This window comes from Microcaecilia unicolor, chromosome 9 (genome assembly GCF_901765095.1).
Source record: "Microcaecilia unicolor chromosome 9, aMicUni1.1, whole genome shotgun sequence".
Classification (NCBI taxonomy): Eukaryota; Metazoa; Chordata; class Amphibia; order Gymnophiona; family Siphonopidae; genus Microcaecilia; species Microcaecilia unicolor.
Window position 1 is genome coordinate 24,500,354 of NC_044039.1, and position 16,768 is coordinate 24,517,121.

At 43.4% G+C, this 16,768-nt stretch overlaps 1 protein-coding gene across 1 annotated transcript in view; it reads left to right on the forward strand.

Annotated features, from left to right (window-relative positions):
• CFAP54 (cilia and flagella associated protein 54) overlaps positions 1–16,768 on the forward strand; it is a 276,413-nt gene that overhangs the window by 45,302 nt on the left and 214,343 nt on the right. Inside the window, 6 exon segments of the mRNA XM_030214871.1 lie at positions 4–175; positions 2,885–2,970; positions 5,268–5,405; positions 9,603–9,744; positions 11,078–11,151; positions 15,839–15,967. Coding sequence (XP_030070731.1) covers positions 4–175; positions 2,885–2,970; positions 5,268–5,405; positions 9,603–9,744; positions 11,078–11,151; positions 15,839–15,967 — 741 coding nt within the window.

Genomic DNA, 16,768 nt, shown 5'->3' on the forward strand with positions numbered 1-16,768 from the left:
TAGAGTGAAGATAATTCAACCTGGAGAAAGCAAGAAATGGAAATAAAATTGCTTATTGCTATGGAACCTTTAATATCGGGAAATAAGCCTAAACATGGCCTATCGCTTCAGGACTATAATGCCAAAGATGAAGAATTCTTTGCCAATATTGGAGGCAGGACAGTGACTTTTAAAGGTGGGTCCCTAAGTTATAAAACAAGGCAAAATATTACTCTGCTCCAAGAGTCATAAGCTTTTCAAGAAAAAAAAAAGGGGTCAGTTCTGTAATTGGAAGCCCTCTTCTAAACATGCCGATGCAGTCAGGGTGCCTATTCTATAAGTGCATCTGGGTGCCCAGGTTCCATTACAGAATACTAATAATATAAGTTGGTATCAGTGCACCCATTTATGAAAGGTCTACGGCTGGCGTTAAATGGACATGCCTAGATGCAGAAGTTAGGTGCATAACTTAGAGTATTCTGCAAGTTGCTCATATAACTATTAGACACGCCTGGAGACAGGGAAGAAGTGGGAAACTACAGACCAGTAAGTCTCACGTCGGTGGTAGGGAAAAATAATGGAGTCGCTGCTGAAAGAAAGGATAATTAACTTTCTAGAAGCCGACAGGCTACAGGACCCAAGGCAACATGGCTTTACCAAAGGAAAATCCTGCCAAACGAATCTTATTGACTTGTTTGACTGGGTGACCAAAGAACTGGATGAAGGACGTGTTCTAGATCATAGGAGCAACTTTTCAAAATGATTGGGGGTGCTGAATTTTTTTTTTTTTTACAGGTGGTGCATTTCCCCCCCCCTCTCTTCACTGTCCCCCATCTCCTCCGAGTTCCAGGCCCCCTCCCTCTCCTCTGAGTTCCAGGCCCCCCTCCCTCTCTGAGTTCCTGTATATAATTTGTAAACCGCTTTGAATGTAGTTGCAAAAACCACAGAAAGGCAGTATATCAAATCCCGTTCTCTTTCCCTTAATATTCAACCATTCTGATATTTTGACACCCAACAGACAGGACTTAACAAGGATCTGGGTTTTCTAGCCCATTATAAACCATAAAGTTGTATTGCTCTGTTTATCACCCTCCTCTCACCTATCCACCCCATCCTGTTAGACTATCACTGAAATGCTTTGATGTTCCCATGCATACCTCCTACCCACCCCCACCCTTTTAGACTGTCAATGAAATGCTTGGATGTTTCACTTATATATACTGTCATCTACCACATTTGCTTATTTCCAATCTGACGAAGAAGGGCAACCTTCGAAAGCTAATCAAGAAATGTATTAAGTTATGTCCAATAAAAAAAGGTATCATCTTATTTTCTTTTCCATGTTTTCTTTTGTTTGATTTCTATTGATTACCTTTAAAAGTGGACTAACACGGCTACCACACCTCTCTACTAAATGTCAAAGAAATACTTTTTAAAAAATATATACAATAGATGTGATCTATAAGAGTGAAGTTTTCTGTGTGTTTCTTTGTTTTTTTTTTATTTTAAAATTACTGTAAATGTTTGTAAACTGCCAGTATGTTTTTGGCAACAGCTGATGTACCAAATAAAATGAATCAATCAATCGAAACAAGAGTTTAGAAAATGAGTAAAATGCAAATTTATTTTCCTAACAGAGTTTTTCCAAAGCCTCAGCTTTATTCTAGAGAGTCACTAAGGGCCCTGTTTACAAAGGCACGCTAACGTTTTGTAAATAAGACCCTAAGCACTGTCAAAGATTGAAATTCTTTACAACTATGTAGGTACTCTTTTTGTCTCTGAATGGAGGAATCCATATGAGTAAAATTTCAAAAAGTACCTTTTGTGAAGCGACATAGCTGATGTATTCCCATCCTACTAGACTAGCAGGGAGTCTCTGGGGTGAGTCCCGGGTGGAGGGAAGGTCTGGGTATTGGGGTGTCTATGGCTGTGGGGGGTTGCTCCTTCGGTACAGGCTGTTGATGTGGGGCCTTTATGGGGGGGTCTTCTGTGCAGTGGGGTGCTTGAATGGGAGGAGAGGTTTGAACAGTGGGGTTCCTTTCCAGGGGAGGGGGGTCAGATTGCATGACCACGGGTGCTGATGTAGCTGTCACTTTGCACCAGGGTCCACATTACATGACCCCGTGCATAGCATGGGTGCACCCAAGCTGTCTGCCAAGCCATGTAATGCAGCGCCTAAGCTGGTGTCTGCACTGCGCACTAAATATAAGACAGATCTTGGACATGTTTCCTGCATTTACCATACAGGAAGGTTTTTGCACATCATACCTTAACATAGTAACATAGTAAATGACGGCAGATAAAGACCTGTACGGTCCATCCAGTCTGCCGAACCAGATAAACTCTTTTTACGCTTAAGGGTGCAGTAAGTAAAAACCTGCTCCCCCTGATATTCAAAGCTATTTAACCGGCCAGGCACAGCCACTGACTGGTTAAACAGCACATCAACGCCTAACCGCAGATATTCAGCAGGAGGTAACTGGTTATCTCCCTCTAAATAACAGCAATCAGCAGCTAGCCTCTAACTGGCATGCAGAATTCTCTCATGAATACGGATATCCTGAAAACCTGAGTGGCTGGGGTGCCTCCAGGACCAGGTTTGGGAACCACTGGCTTAACCGGTTAACTGTTTTTAGCAGTTAACCCCCCCCCCCCCCCCAATGCTGGTTGCCAAAAACATTCTGGCATTGAATATACAGGTCTAACACTGGCAGTGGACGGCAAAAACGCTGCTCACCGCTGGCTGAATATCAGGCCACTGCACTTCAGTAAACACGCCCCTTCTTGTCCAGTAATCTTATTAATAAATTAAAAGGTATAATTTTAAAACTTCAATGAAAAAAATACAGTGTTAGATTTCTATTTTCAATTCTTTTCCATTTTGTTTTTGAATTGCAATTCTTAGGTGAATCAGTGAAGACTAGAGGCGCTTCAGAAGAGCTTTTAATATTGGCAGAAACGCTATATTTTTGCGTCTGTAACACTCCACAGGTATGTCGGAAAATCATCACTTGTATAGTGGAAAGTGTCCCTTCTTTGTAATAATGAGAGATTTTAAAACCCTGGAGTCAATTTTCAGCCAAATAAGATAGCAGCTTAAGTTAAATGTTGGTATCAACGTGTATCTTAACCCATATACACAGCATTGCTATTTGTATAGGTAGCGGTGCTGAATGTACATATGGAGCTCCATTTTACATAAGACATTTTTCCTTATATAGCATCTTGAGCTCCCAGTGGTAGTACCAAGAGAGTACCAGTAGGGGTTGCTGGCGCCATTTTGAACCTGATGTTGGCAAGAGGCAGAAGCCACTGGGGATCATTTCTGTCCTGACCCTACAGAGATTGATTCAGGTAGACTGGAGAGAGGGGGGGGTTGCTTGGGGGCTTCACGGCATGTCTGGAATGGGGGGGGGGGGGGCTTAGAGGTCAGCTCTGATTATTGCGTGCTGGTTCCTTTTGAAAGCTCCCAGAAGCATGCTGTTGGGATAGTAGAATAATACTGTTTGTAAAGTTGATTACAAGCAACGTTATTCTTGTACTGTAGGAGTGACTAACCTGCAGTACTGAACTACCACAGATTAGTCACTCCTGTGGTAAATGAAGGTGTGGTAAGTCAGACCTCATCTTAATAATTACTCCCCTAATGGATCAATGTGGATTACCATTAAGAAGTCTATTTTACTACTAAAGTGCTGTTTTAACACAGGTCACATTTATGCAGTGAGACATGGTGACTAATAATTGGGATTAAAGGGAAAAAACACATTTTAACGGTAGTCCATACTGATAACTATGCCCCAAGTGTCAGCGTCAATAATTGGAAACTATGTTGTAAATGGTAGACGCTATTCTATAAAATGTATGCTTAATTCCCTTAGTGCACAACTGTATGAGGGAGTGTGGTAGTGTGAACAGGGTTGGAGTGGGAGGCCTTCATAAAATACAGCCAGACAAGGAAAAAGAATGAAACAAAACCCCCTTATTAAACAAATACTGAACCCTGTTACCTCACAGGTACAGTAAAGAAAGAATAAGGTCTTTCAGAGGCCAACTTCACACAGGCCTGTAGCTGATAGACCTCAAGCCCTCAGCTACTTGCAGGGTTGCACAACACAGGTCTGGCTCAAGCCAGTCCTCGAGGACAGGATTCTTATAAAGCAAAAGTTAAAATTTAGCTAGGTTCTGATAGCTTTACATATAAGCAGGGGAGACCTACACTGCAGGGCGGCTCCCCGCCCTCCTGGCCAGCCAGCCTCACATTCCTATGCTTACATCAGCTCTGCTTCAGCCTCTGACATGGCAGGTTTAGCGCCGCCTGCTGTAAGGTGGCTAACCTGCTGAGGCAGTGTTTCTAGGGATGTTTCTCACTCCCTCACAGGGACTTTAAAGTTGGTGAAGCACGGGCATATCATAGGCATTTTGCTTAGCAATGCATGAAACTTACAGAATATTATGGGTTGTACATGTGGCATAGCGCACATAGATGCACCCGGTTATGCCTGTTATTGAGTTGACATAAGTGGCCGCACCTTTTAGTGGCCAATGCCGCCTTACGCCTGTGTTCTATAATGGCTTGGATGTGCCCAAGTGCTGTTGTGAATTGGCACTAAAAGCTTCTTTTTTGTGGTGCTTACTTTATGGCGCCAATTAATAGAATTGCCACCTATTTATTACCAGAGGATATGGTAACAGCGGTTAGTGTATCTGGGTTTAAAAAAGGGTTGGACAAGTTCCTGGAGGAAAAGTCCATAATCTGCTATTGAGGTAGAAATGGGGAAAGCCACTGCTGGCCCTGGGATTGGTAGCATGGAATGTTGCTACTCTTTGAGGTTCTACATGGAATGTTGCTACTATTTGAGATTCTGCATGGAATGTTGCTACTCTTTGAGGTTCTGCATGGAATGTTGCTACTGTCTGAGATTATACATTGAATGTTGCAACTATTTGAGTTTCTGCCAGGTATTTGTGACCTGGATTGGCCACTGTTGGAAATAGGATACTGGGCTAGATGGACCATTGGTCTGACCCACTCTGGCTATTCTTATGTGCATTTCCAAACCCCACCCCAACCCTGCCCCCACAAATGTTTGCCCACTCTATGGATAAATGTGCACATGACCGACAGTCGTACTTTTATCAACATTTAGGATGAGTAATTTTCTAAAATGCTAGTCTCTCAGGTGAAACATTGTTTTAGCTGCAGAAATAGCTTTTTTTAAATGATCCTCCATGTGAACTGAATGCAGACTCTGATAGCATGTTTTTGAATTCACTTGTATTTTCAGGCTGTTCAACCTGATCGAGACATGGTAATTGATGCCCTAATGTTTCTCTGGAAGAAGTGTAGGTCTGGATTTCTGCGAATAAAGACAGGTTCTACTGACTGCTCCAGATTCATCCAGAAATTTGAAGCCAGCAGCAAAGTATTCCTTCTTTTTTGTACATGACAGCATTTATTGCAAACTAATAAAGAAACCTAGCAGATCTATTTCTTTCTAAAAATGAGAACTTTATTATACTTAGTTATCCAAATGTATGTAATTTGATTAAATTGTAATTTTAAATATATAATGAAGCATTTCTTTCCTTCAAATTTCAAAGAGTTTTGTGTGGAGAAATTCTTTCCAGTTGTTGATTGTGTGTTTCAACCTGTTCAGGGTAAAATTTCAGTCCATATCCAAAAGAAGTTTCAAAGTCTTACTAGTATGACAGCAACACTTCCATAGGCTGTTCCCTACAGACTGCAAGCTCAGAAATAGATCTGCTATTTTTCTTTATTTGATTAGATAATATGGCTCAGAAGATTTCATTTTTGCAGCTAGATTGTCTGCAGTGTTCACTGTGAAGTAATTGTCATGGTTATTTGATGACTACAGGACCTTTAAGGGGGTGGAAACTAATATGCCTTAAAGGAATAACACATACTTTTAGCCAAGTTACATGGTAAAATCATGCATTATCTTACCTTGATGTACATTATTTTACATAATGAGATGTAAAGCATGGAAATGCATGCAAAACACTTTATTGTTATGCAAATCAAATAATGCAGCTTAACTATTCGCGTGGTGTTATTCCTGCAAAAATGACGTTAGCTGTGAGCTGGTGTTATTTTCTTTCTTGGGAGCATTGGAGCTCTGTGCATGGCCCGATGCTTCTGGGCAACTATTAAAGGAGCCAGTGTGTAACTGAAATCTCCTCCAATCCACCTGGTAGATACTACTACTACTACTACTTAACATTTCTAGAGCGCTACTAGGGTTACTCAGCGCTGTACAAATTAATAATTAAGGACGGTCCCTTCTCAGAAGAGCTTACAATCTAAAGGACGAAATGTCAAGTTGGGGTAGATCCACCTTTACCCCCCGAACCCCATTCAGCAGAGGCCCCACCTATTCTAAGCCCGCCCAAGGGTTCAAGTCTTCTCCATTCCAGCTCTGTCCCTGCTCCCCCCTCCCACAATTTAAGACCCCCAACACTTACCATGCTATCTTTGCTATTTGATGTGAGGGGACAGAAGTGGTACCCCCCTTTTTTTCTCTCTTTTTATTCTGCACATGTCACAGGAGAGAACAGAGATATATTGCTCCATACTAGACACCAGGATCAGGGTGTAAATGGTTCTTCTTGGGTAGAAGTTCTTGTTGAGGACAGGTCAGAGAGGTAGGAGGATTCATAGTGGGAGGGGGGTTCTAGTTGGAGGATTTATTATTGAGAGGGGGCTGGGAGGTAGGGGGATTCTTGCTGAGAGGAGGCGATGGGAGTGGGCAGTTTGTTTCATACACTCCTGGCCCCTTTAAAAAAAAGCTTTGGGCGCTCCACCTTAGCACAGTGTTGTTTAAAGTACTTAAGTAAAAGTAAAAAGTACAATGAAAATTGCATTAAAAATTTATTCAAGTAAAAGTAAAAAAGTAAGTGCCTAATATCCTTTTGAGTAAAAAGTACTACAATTACAAAATGTTTGTTTATTAAATATGATATACAGCTAATGGCAGTTGTATCACAGCAGTGAACACAGTAAATTAACATATTCCCATATAATTAAAAAACCCCATAACAAATGATAAATAACAAGTATCTAACCATGTTTTCCTTTTTTCTACTGGGGGCCACTGCCCTTTCCTACCCCTCCATTCTTCCTTGTAGCCCAGCATCAACTCTGCCCTGCCCTCCCCCTTCCCCATTCTGGCATGATGGCATCGCCTCTTCCTTCCCAATCTGGCAATCCCTCACCCAGAAGCTCATCAGCATTATAAATAGAACTTTGTTAAATTTATTTTTTACCTTGACTGGAGTAGAGACAGACAGAGCTAAGGGAAGCTGCAGCTGTAGCGGAGGCTCCCGACACTTGACCAGCAGGAAACAAGGCAGGGGAGAAGGGCCCACCTGTAGTTACTCCCCTGCTCAAAGCTTTTTTTTTTTTGTCCAATGCAAAGCCGCATGATTGAAGAACTGAACATGAAGATAGGCAGTCTCTACTCTCTAGCAGGGTAAAGACGGAGCCGTAGCGGTTGACACAAACAACCTCGGCCAGGCTGTGAGGTCCCAGCAGTGAACAGGCAGGACCCGGCGGGTTACGGTGCATTTTTTTTTTAACATTTGTACCTCGCGCTTTCCCACTCATGGCATGCTCAATGCGGCTTATATGGGGCAATGGAGGGTTAAGTGACTTGCCCAGAGTCACAAGGAGCTGCCTGTGCCTGAAGGGAATCGAACTCAGTTCCTCAATTCCCCAGGACCAAAGTCCACCGCCATACCACTAGGCCACTCCTCACTGTTGCTACTATGTGAGATTTTACATGGAATGTTGCTATTCCACTAGCAACATTCCCATGTAGAAGTCGGCCCTTGCAGATCACCATGTGGCCGCGCAGGCTTCTGCTTCTGTGAGTCTGACGTCCTGCACGTACGTGCAGGACGTCAGACTCACAGAAACAGAAGCCTGCGCAGCCTTCTACATAGAATGTTGCTAGTAGAATAGCAACATTCCGTGTAGAATCTCCAATAGTAGCAACATTCCATATAGAACTCCAATAGTATCTATTTTATTTTTGTTACATTTGTACCCCGCGCTTTCCCACTCATGGCAGGCTCAATGCGGCTTACATGGGGCAATGGAGGGTTAAGTGACTTGTCCAGAGTCACAAGGAGCTGCCTGTGCCTGAAGTGGGAATCGAACTCAGTTCCTCAGTTCCCCAGGACCAAAGTCCACCACCCTAACCACTAGGCCACTCTGCCGCGTTCCACCCATGCGGAGGAGGTGGGATGTGACAGAAGGCCCCATAGTCCGCCGGAGGTTTGCCTGTTTTCACCGCTGCAACGTCTTAGTCCTCACCCCCTGTGTTAATGGCTGTGGCTGACAGCTACCGAAGAGAAGGCAAGTTTTAAGGACTGCATGAAGGGAGGGAGAGTAATACTATTGCTAGACACACAGAGTAAGGAAAGGAAAAACGGCAAGAAAGAGACCTCTTATCTGCTGCAACTGCTGGAGACAGAAGGCAAACGTTAAGGCCCTCATGGGGGGAAAGCAGAAAGGTAGATGTCACAGCTGTGTGAAAACGAGGAGGGGGAGGGAAATTTAGTACTTCAGCCTTTTACTTGTAAGGAAGCAGCCTGTAATGAGGTAAAAGTACTTAAAACTGGCTCAGATAATACTTTGTTACAAGTAAAAGTGCTCATGCTTGTCTTCTACTCAGTAACAAGTAAAAGTAATGAAATGTTTACTCAAGCCTTGTAACGCGTTACTTTTACTTCGTTACTATACATTTCTGTGTCCAGGAAGTTGCAATGTTCTAGGATGTAAATTTAGCTGTTGTAAAATTGTGAATTCTACTACAGCTTAATAACTATTTCTCTTTGCGGCCCTTTTATCATCCGGCGGTAGTCTACTGCTGAGTTTGCATGTGGTAAATCGGCACTACTGCTGGGCTCGCTACATGCCATTTCTGATGCTAGAAAATATTTTCTATTTTCTGCCGCCAGTGGGTGGAGAGGTGGTAAGCGCTCTAGCAGTAAATGGCCGGGCAGCAATTTTTTAATTACCGTGTAGCCATTTACCAGTGACGATCCTAGGCCGGCTGCCACCCGGGGCGGATCGCCGATGCGCAACCCCCCCCCCCAGGTGCAGCACAACACCCCCCCCGGGTGCACACCGCTGGAGGGGTGCATAGAGCAGCCACGCGCCTGTCGGCTCCGCTGGCTCCCTGCTCCCTCTGCCCCGGAACAGGAAGTAACCTGTTCCGGGGCAGAGGGAGCAGGGAACCAGCGGAGCCGACAGGTGCGCGGCCGCTCTCTGCACCCTTCCAGTGGCGTGCACCGGGGTGGACCGCCCCCACCGCTCCGCCTTTGGTACACCGCTGCCATTTATTACCCCTTTTAAAAATACATTTTTACCAGCTGCGGTAGAAGGTGACCTTGGCGCACAGCGATCCCACATGCCAACGCCCCATGGGCCATCTTTTAGCCGGTTTGATAACCCCTTTATCTTGTACATGGAATTCTACAAAAATGGCATGTGTAGTCATATATAGTGTTAGAAAACTTGATATTTTAAATATTGGATTATGAATATTTTATTCATATACACTTTTCATTCTAAAGATTAATTTAATTTAATTTAGGCTGTCTACATCCTTTGGCTAATTAATGAAGCAATGCATTCTTGTGATATGGTAAAGATACAACCTATAGTGTTGGCAGAGGTCACGTTACGGTTGGCTGTGGTATTTGAAAGCATGGCTGACTCCACCAAGAAAATAGCAGGTAAAATATTTAATATCAGTTTCTGAAATTAATTTACTTATGGCTAGTCTGCAATCTTGATGGTTGATTCATGTGTACCATAAACAGAGAAAGGTAACTGATTCAGATTTTATGGTGCACGAATCCTCTCTGTACGAAGGATAGGAAGAGCTGCCGAGGTTTAAATTGGACCTGTAAGGGGTTCCTAGTTATTGAGTATATGTCCATGTCTAGACTTCTGGAGGAATTGTAAATTTGTGTATTGAGGATATTGTGCTACTCAGGCTTTTTCTGGGCATTGAGAACAACCCTTACAGGTGCATAAATGTACCCCCTTCCAAAGGTGTAAATGTGTGCCTGTATTCTATGCATGTACTAGCATTTTATAAATATGAGTACATCAACTCCGTTCCTGTTCAGCTCAAACTACACCCCTGGAAATGCATTCAACTGTCACGTGTACAAGTCAGAGGCGTATCTGGCCTCCGGCGGTAGGGGGGCCAGAGCCAGAGGGAGGGAGCACATTTAGCCCCCCCCCCACCCCCCGCCGCCATTACCGGGCCAGCCCTCCCCCACTGCCGTTTCTTACTTTTGCGCCGAGGTCCGCTTCCTCCTGGGCCTTTAAAAATATTTCTTCAGCTGGCGGGGACCCCAACCCCCGCCAGCCAACCTGAGGTGACATCTTTCAAGTTCTTCGTCCACCGTGGCCGACATGCTGGAGTTGAGCGGCTGAATCTAGTTCGGAGTCTGACGTTCGTTTACGCGCGTTAAACGCTAATGTGCCCATAGAAATATAGAGGCTCGTTAGCATTTTTAACACGCATAAATGGTTTACGAGCATTAAACGCTAACACGCCCATAGAAATATATAGGCGCATTAGTGTTTAACACGCCTTAAATTTAAGGGCACTTTAGAAACGCTAGCGCACCTTAGTAAACATACCCCTAGTTTTGTACTTGATGCAAAGGAAGGTGAAATGATTTGCCCAAGAGGAGAGGGAGTATCGGTATGATTTGAACCCTGGCTTCACTGGTTCTCAGCTCATTAAGCTATTCTTCCACTCTTACATACCAGTAAAAGTTGATTGTTTAAAAATAGTGAACTTAAAAGGGGGCTAGTGTCCTATTGAGCTTTATACTTATACCAGCCATAAAGTGTAGTGATAAAGTTTTAATAGCTTCTTGGGAAAATCAAAAAGATTGATCTGTGAAGGTCTTTGCCCCAGATGTACAAATTATTTTGTCCGTGAGTAAAACACGGAAGACTCTTAGTACACCTGGCACGTGGTACGTTGGGATCCAGTTTGCCTTCAGATAAACATTATACATTTTTCCGTTTTCAAATTCTTTCCAGTCAAACAAACTGAAAAAACCAAGATGGACTCACCAGAAGAAAGCCAGAAGTCTTTTAGTCCCATATTCTTGAAGGTATGATATATTTTGTAAGCATAATATTCATGGTTAGAAAAAAAAATCACAATGCGAGGAAAATGGATTTATTTATTAGGATTTATGAACCACCTTTATGAAGAGATTCACCCAAGGTGTACAACCTGTATAGCTCATATAAATAATTTACATTGTGTTAACAGCATAACAGCAATAAAATGATCACACGTTAGCATAAAATGCATTTAAAACAAAGAGATAAACTTGGAGATTGTCAAATTAAATTGTAGAAATAGCAATAATATGATACATTGTCAAAAATATGCTCATTAAAAACAGCACAGTAGAACATTCTTATAACAGAAATATAATAAATGTTAGACTCTAAATGATACATTATAATAGCGAGCACGATATAACACGTATAACTTAGATATGATACTCATGCAGTCAGTGCAATACAGTGTCACTTCTTAAGAGACAGACAAGTCAGAAAGATTGGGATAAATCAGTGAGTGACCAGACTGAAGGCAAATTATATATACAGTTGAATAAGCTGGTCTCAGTTGCAGAGTGCGCAGGCAAAACAGCGCAGATGTGGAGTAAATGGATAGTCAGTTGCTGCAGCCATTAAAGGCTTGGGAAAAGAGCTATGGTTTCACTTGCTTTGTGAAGTAAAGGTGGCATAGCTCCCGCGAGAGAGAATTCCAGAATGTGAGAGCTACTTCTGAGAAGGCTTGCTGGTGGGAGTCGTAGCACATGATTTCCTTTGACAAGGGTACAGTTAAGGATGCCCCATGAGAGTACAATAGAGGCTCCAAAGGTGTATAGACAGCTAACTTAGGGCTTCTTGTATCAAGCCACGCTATCGGTTCCCGGGGCAGCCATGCCGACAATGCCCATTGACTTTGAATGGCCTCCGTCGACCTTGACGCTCGGGAACCACTAGTGCGGCTTGATAAAAGAGGGCCTTATTCTGTAAGTACTTCAATCTATTTTGTCTGACGGCCTTGAAGATCAGAAATAGTTTTAAATTTGGCCTTGCAGGGTACTAGTAGCCAGTGCAGATTTTGCAGGAATGGTATGATGTGGTCATGCCGCCATTTACAGCATTCTGAATTAGTTGGACCTAATGCAGACCGATGGTTATTAGAGTAGTCTAGCCATAGTGAGTGAGAGAGAGAAAATGATGGGTGATGGGTCTAGTGGTATCCCAAGATTCAGTGGGCTACTGTTAAGATGGGTTATTTTACTGCTAACCACAATTATTATTATCACGGTCTCGTGGCATATAATAGGAAATATACTAAAATAGCGTGATTTAGTCATAAAATTACCCATCTTAAAAATAGCCTTTATTAATAACTTCCCACCTAAGTGGTTAGCAATAATTGTAAGGATGTAGAGAAAGAGAAGGGACTGATTAGGAGGCCTAGGTTACAAAGAATGATTATAAGGAGTGCAAAGCTACCTAAGATAGTAGGGAAGGCACTACCTAAATGAAACAACAGATAGTGACAAATAAGGAAAAGCTGCTATCGAGAAGGGCCATACCCTACATCAGGAGGTAACAGGTAATAAATCAGCTAGTTGGAAAGACCTGTATAAAGTAATAAGTTTTAAGAGCTGTCTTAAGTCTTTCAGAAGAGTGTTAGAGTCTGCTTACACTGTTCTGATAACCAGCAGGTGTTATCCCTTCCTACCAGCAGATGGAGGTAGAGAAAACTGAATTCATCCGGTGACTTCATGAGTTATAATCTGTGGTGCTCACTGGAACAATCCAGTATTTTTCTCTACCTTCCAGCAGGTGGTAGGTTTTGCTGTGGTGCTTTGTCCTTGGCCTAGCTTCTCGCTCTTCTGACCATGGCCACATAGCATGGTTGCACCTAACGGCCACTCCCAGGTCACAGTCTTGGGACCGTACCTGATTGAACTCGGAGCTTGACTCTGCAGTCCCCAGTTGCACTCTGTAGTGACTCTGGGTGAGACTTTGGCATGGTCCTGAGGTATCTCGCCACCCTTCTTGGGTGTGTCCCCCATGGGCTCCCGCTGCAATTCCCACGTGCTTAAGTGCCCCCCAAATTGCCCCGGGCAGTCTTTTCCCCTGTTTTAGGGAATAAGGTCACCTCACAGCTCTTATCTCAAGGCTGGTCCTGTGACAGTAGGAGATGTCTTATCAATGTGTCTTCTGCTGCCAATGGAGGGGGACGCTGCCACACTAGACCAGACAGCACTGAGCTGTCCCTCAGCAGGAGAGAAGGAGATGACCCACAGCAGGAGAGAAGGAGATGACCCACAAAACTGGGAATCTCCTGCAAAATGTGGAGGACTTGGCATATAAGAACTATGAATCAGTGCCCACGGTGATGATGTGGTGGTGGTGTTGAACAGAATTGATTGTTATCTGTCTGACAGAACAATGCAAATACTATTCCACTGATAACTGTTTCTGCCAGGCATGCAAGCATGATATTATGGTCCACAGTAGTGAAGGCTGCTGAGGAAGCCAGCAGCACTACTGTCAAGGCAGATCCCAGGTCATAGTTCGCAGGGATACAAGAACCATCTCTGTTCCACATTCAAGTCCGAAGCCAGACTGACACGCACACGGCCAGTTTCTTTCTTGTTGCCAGTTGTTCAGTTGAATGCTGATTGTCTCTGTTCTATAAGTCTTCCCAGAAAATGGATGTTAAATTTAGTTTTATTGGCCATTATTACTTAAATATGACTGCAGGGAACATACTTGAGCCTTATTTGAAAGGAGCCTTTCCATATTTTATGACAACGAAAAACGTTTGTCCTTAGCTTGTTTCATGCATCAGCACTGCCACACAGTGGGTAAACTTTAACATAGAATTTCTCAAGCCTGTTTCGTCAAGGTACCCTGAAAGATGGCCAAAATCAGTTCTGGATAAAGTAGTGTGGTTGCTGTATTAGTCTGCTTGAGAAACAGTGAAAATCTCCAACAAAGCAAACCAAAACAGCACTGTAATCCTACAGCTTCTAATTTCAAACTTTCCTGACAGTTCACTTATGATTATGTATCTTCAATATCAAAGCCTCAGAAAATAGTGAACAACTTTGATAGCCTTTGGGCTTGCAGACAGTATATCCTATATAATAAAATGCACCTCCAACATTCTGAAGCTGACTGCATGGCTGAGGCATTCCTGCTCTCTGTATCCATCTCCTGAATTGACATCACGTACTTCCTGGTTCGTCACAAGCAGAAGTGACCAACCACACGAGGTTTCTCGGCTTCAGAATGTTGGAGTTGCATTCTATTAAATAGGACTGGTCAGTTCCTTGAAGCACAGCCAGAGCTCAGCGTCCTGCACAGTAACGCTCAGACACCAGAGAGAGAGAAGGGGGAGACTGACACCAGAGAGGGGATGGAGGTATCTCTGTCACACACACACTCTCTCTCTCACACACTCTCTCTGTCTCACAGTCAATGTCTTTCTCTCACTCTCACACACTCTATGTCTCACACTGTATCACATTCACTCTCTATGTGTCACACAGTCACTCACACACTCTCTTGGTCTCATACACTCAGTCTTACTGAGAGTCTGGGTCTCACACACACTCTCTCTCGCACACACTGTATCTGTGTGAAACACACTCTCTCTCTCTCACACTGTCTCTCACATACGCACTTGCACACACTCTCATTCTCACACACACACTCTCTCTCTCACAGACACACTCGCACCCAGACTCTCTCTCTCTCTCTCTCTCTCACACACACACACACACACACACACACACACACACACACACACACACACACACACAGTCGCACATTCACTCTCTCTCTCACACACAGTCACTCTCACATACACACTGTCAAACATACACACTCTGAGGAAAACCTTGCTAGTGCCCGTTTCATTTGTGTCAGAAATGGGCCTTTTTTTTACTAGTAATAACTACTACTACTTAGCATTTCTATAGCGCTGCCAGGGTTACGCAGCGCTGTACAAGTTTAAACATGGGGAAGGACAGTCCCTGCTCAAGAGAGCTTACAATCTAAAGGTAACAAACTATGTAGTAAGTGTAGGTATCATGAATGGAGAAGGTGGTTAGGCGCCAAAAGCAAGGGAGAAGAGTTAGTAATCAGGCAGCATTGGTAACAATGACCCAAAATGAACTTTCTAACAGACAAGATCATCAAAAATGTTCTACCTTGTGTTGGTGTTATTTATTTATTGAACCGTTAACATTTTTCTCATTGTGGGGCCCTTTTACGAAGGCGCTGGAGGGCTAATGCGCGGGTAGCATGTGCCAAAACGGCACTACCACTGGGCTAGCGCATGCACCCGGTGGTAATTCTGAGTTTGGCGCACGCCGAATCCTGCGGTAAAAAATCATTTTATATTTTTTACCGTTCCTGGCGGTGATCAGCAGTTTCCGCGCTGCATGGTTACTGCATGGGTAGCGCGTGAGCCCTTACCGCTAAGTCAGTGGTTGGTGGTAAAGGCTCAGGCTTTAAATAGGTGCACGCTATTTTTAATTTCAGCACACACGCCCATTTCCAGCCCTTTTTCCCAACCACGGTAAAAAATGGCCCAGCGTACGCCCAAAACATGCGCCCACACTATCCCAGGCCACTTTTTACCGTGGCTTAGTAAAATGACCCCCTGTAAGAGGAATGGATTGGTAGACCTGAGTCAAATTACCACTGTCCAGTCAGGAGTAACTTTTATATGCAAACTCATTTCAGAAATCTCCATCAGAACAGCTGTTATTTGCTTATGAAATTCTAGAGAAGGCAATTAATGAAATGGCAAAGGGTCGTGGAGTGACTAAATTACAAGATGAAACATCAGTAACTGACAATTACCCTACAAAGGTAAGAGCTGTTCCATTATTCTGAGCATTAGGTGGCAGGTAATTAAGGATTTTTTAAAGAAAAGAACCTGGATCTGTCACCATGAATCTTCATTTGTTGTCAGACCTGTGAGCTCTTGTACCAAGTAGAGCGCTACCGAGCCCGGTACTCGGACCAGGTTCTGCTTGGCAGCCAGACAACCCCGGGTTTCACCTGCGCTGACTGCTGTTCCCCAGAGGTAGAGCCCCTAGGTGTTTTTCAAAACCAGCACTTATCTTTTTAACGTCAGCAAGCTCTCGGCTCCCGAGCTACCAGACTCGATTGAGATCAAGGTCTACAAAATCCTGAGTGGTGTAGAACGGGTAAAAGTCAATCAATTTTTTTTTTTTACTGTTTCAAAAAGTGCAAAGACTAGGGGGCACTCGATGAAGTTATGTGGAATCACTTTTAAAACAAATAGGAGGAAATATGTTTTCACTCAATAAGTAGTTAAGCTCTGGAACTCTTTGCTGGAGGATGCAGTAACAGTGGTTAGCGTATCTGGGTTTAAAAAAGGTTTGGACAACTTCCTAGAGGAAAAGTCCATAGTCTGCTATTGAGATAGACATAGGGAAGACACTGCTTGCCCTTGAAATTGGTGGCATGGAATATTGCTACTAATTGGGTTTCGGTTAGGTAATTGTGACCTGGATTGGCCACTGTTGGGAAGCAGGATATTGGGCATAGACCCTTGGTCTGACTCGGTACAGCTATTCTAATGTTCATGATCTGCTGTTAATAATAGTTATGTTAAAAATTTAAAGACAAAGCATTATCAGTTGT